Source organism: Haliotis cracherodii, unplaced genomic scaffold (assembly GCF_022045235.1).
Source record: "Haliotis cracherodii isolate W230 unplaced genomic scaffold, xgHalCrac1.p SCAF_5, whole genome shotgun sequence".
NCBI classification, from domain to species: Eukaryota; Metazoa; Mollusca; class Gastropoda; order Lepetellida; family Haliotidae; genus Haliotis; species Haliotis cracherodii.
Window position 1 is genome coordinate 9248499 of NW_027266308.1, and position 9554 is coordinate 9258052.

The 9554-nt window shown below is 44.5% G+C and overlaps 1 protein-coding gene across 2 annotated transcripts in view; it reads left to right on the forward strand.

The window, feature by feature from the left end:
- The window catches only part of LOC139442044 (ATP-dependent RNA helicase TDRD9-like), a 62959-nt gene extending 54189 nt beyond the window's left edge, over positions 1-8770 (forward strand). For both annotated transcript variants that reach the window (XM_071222822.1, XM_071222823.1), the window contains 3 exons: positions 194-260; positions 6285-6475; positions 7790-8770. In XM_071222822.1, coding sequence (XP_071078923.1) covers positions 194-260; positions 6285-6475; positions 7790-7919 — 388 coding nt within the window. In that variant the 3' untranslated portion in view covers positions 7920-8770. The remainder of the gene's footprint in view (positions 1-193; positions 261-6284; positions 6476-7789) is intronic.
- Positions 8771-9554: the final 784 nt, after the last annotated feature.

Genomic DNA, 9554 nt, shown 5'->3' on the forward strand with positions numbered 1-9554 from the left:
GGTGTGGGTGTGTTAGAGTGTGTGCGTACAAGAGTGCATGCAAGCGTGTGGGGGAGGTGGGTGGGGACAAATTGGTTAGATAAATGCAACATACTGGAGCTGTACACTTTTAGAGGAAAGATTGCAATGAGAGACCAGCTTTGATGAATGTTTGATACATTGTTAAGATTGAGTTTTTATTGCCTTCTTTCAGCCTGGTGGAGCAAAGAAGGGAGCCTATTGAGCCTTGTAACTACGATAAGGCTTATCACTGGAATCAGGTAGGCATTGCTATCACTGGAATCAGGTAGGCATTGCTGTCACTGGAATCAGGTAGACATTGCTATCACTGGCATCAAGTAGGCATTGCTATCACTGGAATCAGGTAGGCATTGCTATCACTGGCATCAGGTAGACATTGCTATCACTGGAATCAGGTAGACATTGCTATCACTGGAATCAGGTAGGCATTGCTATCACTGGCATCAGGTAGACATTGCTATCACTGGCATCAGGTAGGCATTGCTATCACTGGAATCAGGTAGGCATTGCTATCACTGGCATCAGGTAGGCATTGCTATCACTGGAATCAGGTAGGCATTGCTATCACTGGCATCAGGTAGACATTGCTATCACTGGAATCAGGTAGACATTGCTATCACTGGCATCAGGTAGGCATTGCTATCACAGACATCAGGTAAGCATTGCTGTCACTGGAATCAGGTAGACATTGCTATCACTGGAAACAGGTAGGCATTGCTATCACTGGCATCAGGTAGGCATTGCTATCACTGGCATCAGGTAGACATTGCTATCACTGGAATCAGGTAGACATTGCTATCACTGGAATCAGGTAGGCATTGCTATCACTGGAATCAGGTAGGCATTGCTATCACTGGCATCAGGTAGACATTGCTATCACTGGCATCAAGTAGGCATTGCTATCACTGGAATCAGGTAGGCATTGCTATCACTGGAATCAGGTAGGCATTGCTATCACTGGCATCAGGTAGGCATTGCTATCACTGGCATCAAGTAGACATTGCTATCACTGGCATCAAGTAGGCATTGCTATCACTGGAATCAGGTAGGCATTGCTATCACAGGCATCAGGTAGACATTGCTATCACTGGCATCAGGTAGACATTGCTATCACTGGAATCAGGTAGGCATTGCTATCACTGGCATCAGGTAGACATTGCTATCACTGGCATCAAGTAGGCATTGCTATCACTGGAATCAGGTAGGCATTGCTATCACTGGAATCAGGTAGGCATTGCTATCACTGGCATCAGGTAGGCATTGCTATCACTGGCATCAAGTAGACATTGCTATCACTGGCATCAAGTAGGCATTGCTATCACTGGAATCAGGTAGGCATTGCTATCACAGGCATCAGGTAGACATTGCTATCACTGGCATCAGGTAGACATTGCTATCACTGGAATCAGGTAAGCATTGCTGTCACTGGAATCAGGTAGGCATTGCTATCACTGGAATCATGTAGACATTGCTATCACTAGAATCATGTAGACATTGCTATCACTGGCATCAGGTAGGCATTGCTATCACTGGCATCAGGTAGGCATTGCTATCACTGGCATCAAGTAGACATTGCTATCACTGGCATCAGGTAGACATTGCTATCACTGGAATCAGGTAAGCATTGCTGTCACTGGAATCAGGTAGGCATTGCTATCACTGGAATCATGTAGACATTGCTATCACTAGAATCATGTAGACATTGCTATCACTGGCATCAGGTAGGCATTGCTATCACTGGCATCAGGTAGGCATTGCTATCACAGGCATCAGGTAGACATTGCTATCACTGGCATCAAGTAGGCATTGCTATCACTGGAATCAGGTAGGCATTGCTATCACTGGAATCAGGTAGGCCTTGCTATCACAGGCTTCAGGTAGACATTGCTATCACTGACATCAGGTAGGCATTGCTATCACAGGCATCAGGTAGACATTGCTACCACTGGCATCAGGTAGGCATTGCTATCACTGGCATCAGGTAGACATTGCTATCACTGGCATCAGGTAGGCATTGCTATCACTGGCATCAAGTAGACATTGCTATCACAGGCATCAAGTAGACATTGCTATCACAGGCATCAGGTAGGCATTGCTATCACTGGCATCAAGTAGGCATTGCTATCACTGGAATCAGGTAGGCATTGCTATCACTGGCATCAAGTAGACATTGCTATCACAGGCATCAGGTAGGCATTGCTATCACTGGCATCAAGTAGGCATTGCTATCACTGGAATCAGGTAGGCATTGCTATCACAGGCATCAGGTAGACATTGCTATCACTGGCATCAGGTAGGCATTGCTATCACTGGAATCAGGTAGGCATTGCTGTCACTGGAATCAGGTAGGCATTGCTATCACTGGCATCAGGTAGACATTGCTATCACTGGCATCAGGTAGACATTGCTATCACTGGCATCAGGTAGGCATTGCTATCACTGGAATCAGGTAGACATTGCTATCACTGGAATCAGGTAGACATTGCTATCACTGGCATCAGGTAGACATTGCTATCACTGGAATCAGGTAGACATTGCTATCACTGGCATCAGGTAGGCATTGCTATCACTGGCATCAGGTAGACATTGCTATCACTGGAATCAGGTAGACATTGCTATCACAGGCATCAGGTAGACATTGCTATCACTGGCATCAAGTAGGCATTGCTATCACTGGAATCAGGTAGGCATTGCTGTCACTGGAATCAGGTAGGCATTGCTATCACTGGCATCAGGTAGACATTGCTATCACTGGCATCAGGTAGGCATTGCTATCACTGGAATCAGGTAGGCATTGCTGTCACTGGAATCAGGTAGGCATTGCTATCACTGGCATCAGGTAGACATTGCTATCACTGGCATCAGGTAGGCATTGCTATCACTGGAATCAGGTAGACATTGCTATCACTGGCATCAGGTAGACATTGCTATCACTGGAATCAGGTAGACATTGCTATCACTGGCATCAGGTAGGCATTGCTATCACTGGCATCAGGTAAGCATTGCTGTCACTGGCATCAGGTAAGCATTGCTATCACTGGAATCAGGTAGACATTGCTATCACTGGAATCAGGTAGGCATTGCTATCACTGGCATCAGGTAAGCATTGCTGTCACTGGCATCAGGTAAGCATTGCTGTCACTGGCATCAGGTAGACATTGCTATCACTAGAATCATGTAGACATTGCTATCACTGGAATCAGGTAAGCATTGCTGTCACTGGAATCAGGTAGGCATTGCTATCACTGGCATCAGGTAGACATTGCTATCACTGGAATCAGGTAGGCATTGCTGTCACTGGAATCAGGTAGGCATTGCTATCACTGGCATCAGGTAGACATTGCTATCACTGGAATCAGGTAGGCATTGCTATCACTGGAATCAGGTAAGCATTGCTGTCACTGGCATCAGGTAAGCATTGCTGTCACTGGAATCAGGTAGGCATTGCTATCACTGGAATCATGTAGACATTGCTATCACTAGAATCATGTAGACATTGCTATCACTGGAATCAGGTAGGCATTGCTATCACTGGCATCAGGTAGACATTGCTATCACTAGAATCATGTAGACATTGCTATCACTGGAATCAGGTAGGCATTGCTATCACTGGAATCATGTAGACATTGCTATCACTAGAATCATGTAGACATTGCTATCACTGGAATCAGGTAGGCATTGCTATCACTGGCATCAGGTAGACATTGCTATCACTTGAATCAGGTAGGCATTGCTATCACTGGCATCAAGTAGGCATTGCTATCACAGGCATCAGGTAGACATTGCTATCACTGGAATCAGGTAGGCATTGCTATCACTGGCATCAGGTAGGCATTGCTATCACTGGAATCAGGTAGGCATTGCTGTCACTGGAATCAGGTAGGCATTGCTATCACTGGAATCAGGTAGACATTGCTATCACTGGAATCAGGTAGGCATTGCTATCACTGGCATCAGGTAAGCATTGCTGTCACTGGCATCAGGTAAGCATTGCTGTCACTGGAATCAGGTAGGCATTGCTATCACTGGAATCATGTAGACATTGCTATCACTAGAATCATGTAGACATTGCTATCACTGGAATCAGGTAGGCATTGCTATCACTGGCATCAGGTAGACATTGCTATCACTTGAATCAGGTAGGCATTGCTATCACTGGCATCAAGTAGGCATTGCTATCACAGGCATCAGGTAGACATTGCTATCACTGGAATCAGGTAGGCATTGCTATCACTGGCATCAAGTAGGCATTGCTATCACTGGCATCAAGTAGGCATTGCTATCACAGGCATCAGGTAGACATTGCTATCACTGGAATCAGGTAGGCATTGCTATCACTGGCATCAAGTAGGCATTGCTATCACTAGAATCATGTAGACATTGCTATCACTGGAATCAGGTAGGCATTGCTATCACTGGAATCAGGTAGGCATTGCTATCACTGGCATCAGGTATGCAATGCTATCACTGGAATCAGGTAGGCATTGCTATCACTGGCATCAGGTAGGCATTGCTATCACTGGAATCAGGTAGGCCTTGCTATCACAGGCTTCAGGTAGACATTGCTATCACTGACATCAGGTAGGCATTGCTATCACAGGCATCAGGTAGACATTGCTACCACTGGCATCAGGTAGGCATTGCTATCACTGGCATCAGGTAGGCATTGCTATCACAGGCATCAGGTAGGCATTGCTATCACTGGCATCAGGTAGGCCTTGCTATCACTGGCATCAGGTAGGCATTGCTATCACTGGAATCAGGTAGGCATTGCTATCACAGGCATCAGGTAGACATTGCTATCACTGGCATCAGGTAGGCATTGCTATCACTGGAATCAGGTAGGCATTGCTATCACTGGCATCAGGTAGACATTGCTATCACTGGCATCAAGTAGGCATTGCTATCACTGGCATCAGGTAGGCATTGCTATCACTGGAATCAGGTAGACATTGCTATCACTGGCATCAGGTAGGCATTGCTATCACAGGCATCAAGTAGGCAATGCTATCACTGGCATCAGGTAGGCATTGCTATCACAGGCATCAGGTAGACATTGCTATCACTGGAATCAGGTATGCAATGCTATCACTGGCATCAGGTAGGCCTTGCTATCACTGGCATCAGGTAGGCCTTGCTATCACTGGCATCAGGTAGGCATTGCTATCACTGGCATCAGGTAGGCATTGCTATCACTGGAATCAGGTAGACATTGCTATCACTGGCATCAGGTAGGCCTTGCTATCACTGGCATCAGGTAGACATTGCTATCACTTGAATCAGGTAGGCATTGCTATCACAGGCATCAGGTATGCAATGCTATCACAAGCATCAGGTATGCAATGCTATCAAAAGCATCAGGTATGCAATGCTATCAAGCATCAGGTATGCAATGCTATCACAAGCATCAGGTATGCAATGCTATCACAGGCATCAGGTATGCAATGCTATCACAAGCATCAGGTATGCAATGCTATCACAAGCATCAGGTATGCAATGCTATCACTGGCATCAGGTAGGCATTGCTATCACAGGCATCAGGTAGGCATTGCTATCACAGGCATCAGGTAGGCATTGCTATCACAAGCATCAGGTATGCAATGCTATCACAAACATCAGGTGAAGACACACTTCAAGCATGTTTTTGTCAGGGGACAAGGGTCTGAAGGTGCAGCAATTCACTGTGCAGAGTTGTCAGAAACCTATGATCATGGGTTCGAGTCCCAGAGTTGCCCTGATATTTGTCAGCACCATACCCCTGCTTGTGGGCTTCCCCAAATTAGTAAACGTCTAAGACTGGCATTACTTTAGGCTTTCCTCCCACAGGCTTACTGACTCGTGATATCACTGGAAAACTCTTCAAAGCACCGCTGATCCTCACTCTTTCACTCACTCTATCGCTTACTCTCTCTCTTGCTTATTATTGTCATCAGATAAGCATATTGTGTAGCATCTTTAGGGTGATATGGTCATGACAAACTCTATTTGTGGTGGCACGTGGTCCTGTGCACAGTGCAGACCACAACTCAGGTGATGTTAAGTTACGTTGATCTTGGTGAGTAGTTGGATGGGTGACTGTTAACCTTCTAGCGCTGCACAAGCAGCTTGGGATGTATACTCCCCAGGGAGTTGAGAATGAAATCGAGTGTACACTGATGCATTGACGGGTATTAATGTAGCATTTAGACCTTGCTTTACGACATGGATTTGACACATTTTAAATATGCACACTATTATTAATGTTTATTATTATTTCATTTTAGATTGACCCGAAGTACCTGATGGAGCCACCATCATGCCGGCAGGACCCTGACGAGCTTGTTCTGCTCAACCCTCATTATGCCATTCGACTGGCCAGACCGGATGAGACAGAGAGAATCTCCCTCCTTGATGAAGTCCGTCACAGTGACTACCTGAAACACCATCTGCAGGAGCTGAAGACACTCTCCATCAGGTTAGGTTGTCTCTATTGTACTCATAGCAGCTGAGGGGCGGTCAGGTAGCCAAGTGGTTTTAGCATTCAATTGTCACGCTGAAGACCCTGGTTCAATTCCTGACATGGGTACAATGTGTGAAGCCCATTTCTTGTGTCCCCCGCTGATATTGCTGGAATATGGCTAAAAGTGGCGTAAAATAACATGCACGCACACACACACGCACACACACTGAAGAGAAACATAGCAATCTCTGTTAGGGCTCTGCTATAACAGAGATTCCAACCGTTATGCTTTTGTTTGAATAGTGAAGCTTATGAGCTTAAAATTGCATATTACGTATACGCTTGTCCTCCCCAAATTACGATTTTTCACATTTTCTTCACGAATTATTTTCATGCATAAAATCTCATGGAGAGCAAATTAAGTGTGCACCAGTCACGTGAAGCATTCTACAGGGAACAAACTGCATGTACAGCAGTACTTCTTGGGGGTTCGAAACACCACATTCTCTTTCGGCGATTGAGTTACTGATATATTTTCACATGATGAATATTATGAATGTGTAGTGCTTTGATCACGTGTTACGGCAAGAATGCAGTTTTTTGTTGTCATCTTCGTCGCCTTGCTAAATTAACAGGATGGGGGGGGGCTTTCACCCAAACAACAGCTTGAATTAAATTCTTTCGCAGGTGAGCATCTTTTTTTAATTTCCAAAAATATACAATGTGTTTGTTGAAATGTGGCTCTGATTGATGTCAATGGTGAAGTCGTCACTTGTCGTTATGGAACGTCTGTCTGATCTAGTCCTTTATGGATGTTGATGTCCATTTTTTTATGTTTTTTGGTTCCTGTGATAATCAATTTCGAGGTATAATCATAATAATCCATTCCAACACAAGTAAAGTTTCTGCTTATTTTGAGCTTAAACGTCCTGTTTTTTAGAATTATGCGGCTATATTGAAAAACCTCCATGCATGTGTAGCAATGTTTCATGTAAGTCTAGGTCGAAGTGAAAACCGACACCATGATGCTCTTAGCATTACTCTTTTCTACATGAAATTACATTTTTTAACCCCACTGATTACTCCAGAGCTTCATTTAGGATTGGTCAACATTCATCAGTATGTAGGTTCTTGAAATGTCATTAAACCATTAACAGCAGCAGTAAGTACTACTCCAAAAATAGTGGATCACCTGATTTTTTCATATTACTTAGTTTATCAGGAGAGATTACCTTAGTAATATTGAATAATTAGGTGGTCCTTAACTTTTTTGGAGTAGCATTTGAGAAACCCAGCATTGTATGTTGTGAAACGTTATCTTGTCCGCAGGCACCGGAGTGACACTGTGACCTGTGAGCTGTGCGATGTGTTGTGCAAGACTCCAAGAACGCTGTCTGCCCACCTACAATCAGACAGTCATGTTGCCAAAGAGAACAAGCTGTATGGCTTATACCACTGACCGGTGACTGCAGATCGATACCACACGGACTGGGTGCCACAGTGTGGCTCGTAACAGCTGGACTTTATCTGTGATAGCTGTGCCAAATATTCATTTCTCAAGGAGACCATCATGTGAAGACAGACATTCATTCAACTTTGATATTCCATGTGGCAAACCACTTTAGGCTGGACAGAAACGTTGGAGATATATTTTGTTTTGGCCAATACCAAAGATGTGAAAATGGCAATGTTTCGTTATCTGTTTATGTAAACTGCAAGTTATGTTTTTTTCATATGTAGAATGTAATAGAATTGTGTTTAACTGTGAGTCAACTCATGAAGGAGATAACCTGGGAGTGGCGTCACGGAGAGGGCGAAATTCACCCTGGCCCCATCATGGCGTTTTGTTTCAGTGCAAGGGATTATGTCCTGTTTGTTATTATGTTTAGAAGATTATGGCTAAAGTACCAAAAAACTAATCACTGGTGTTTTAATTCATAATGTTTTTCACGGAAACTATAAACATGTATGGGAAAAAATAGTTGACAGTCATTTCAATTATTACTCTTTCTCCATTGAAATAGTAGATACTGGGCACAAGTGCAAGTATGTTTCCTGGTATTGGAGGCTGATCCTGGCTTAGGCTTGATGTGGTTTGCCAGTGAGAACTATTAGCAGAAACAGTCTGTGTAATCTCTTCCTCCTCCACCAAGTGGAGGGCGATTAGCTTCTTGATCCAGTGTTGCATGCAGATAGATCCGGTTGGACCTGGCATACCTCACGGGAATGCACTTCATGCCCCCTGCATTTCCACACTTCATGCCCCTGCATTTCCACACTTTGTGCCCCCTGCATTTCCACACTTCATGCCCCCTGTTTTTTCACACTTCATGCCCCCTGCATTTCCACACTTCATACCCCCTGCATTTCCATACTTCATGACCCCTGCATTTCCACACTTCATGCCCCTGCATTTCCACACTTTGTGCCCCCTGCATTTCCACACTTCATGCCCCTGCATTTCCACACTACATGCCCCTGCATTTCCACACTCCCACATTTAGCTGACATGCCATAATGTAACTGGAATTCTGTAGACAGCAGCTTTAAACTCAACTCACACACTGTACATGCACCTAAATGACCCTCTGTGTGCCCTTCTCTGCAAGCACCTAATACCACACACACACGGACACACAATCACAGGTACACGATACGCACATGACACCCACCCCCCTACCCACCCCCCTCCACACACACACAAACACCAGTACATGATACGCACACGAGCCCCACAACCCCCCTCCACACTCGCACACACACACACACAAAAACACACACAAAAAACACACACCGGTACATGATACGCACACAAGTGTTATGTTGACACTAAATATTGTGCCTTATTATTGTGTTTGTACCTAATGGTAATGTTCAGTTTATTTGAAATATCATTATTCCTCTGTTGAAGTGCAATGTGGTTACAGTGCAATCAGCAAGTTTCTTCAGTATTAAAAATAATTGTTTTCTTGATGTGTGTGGAACTTGTTGGTAAAGAAGAGCCCAGGAAGAGACTTGGGTAGCAGCTGATCAGACTTGACACTGTCATGATGCACTTCACTGTAATACTGCTTGATGTATTGCCAGTTCCTGC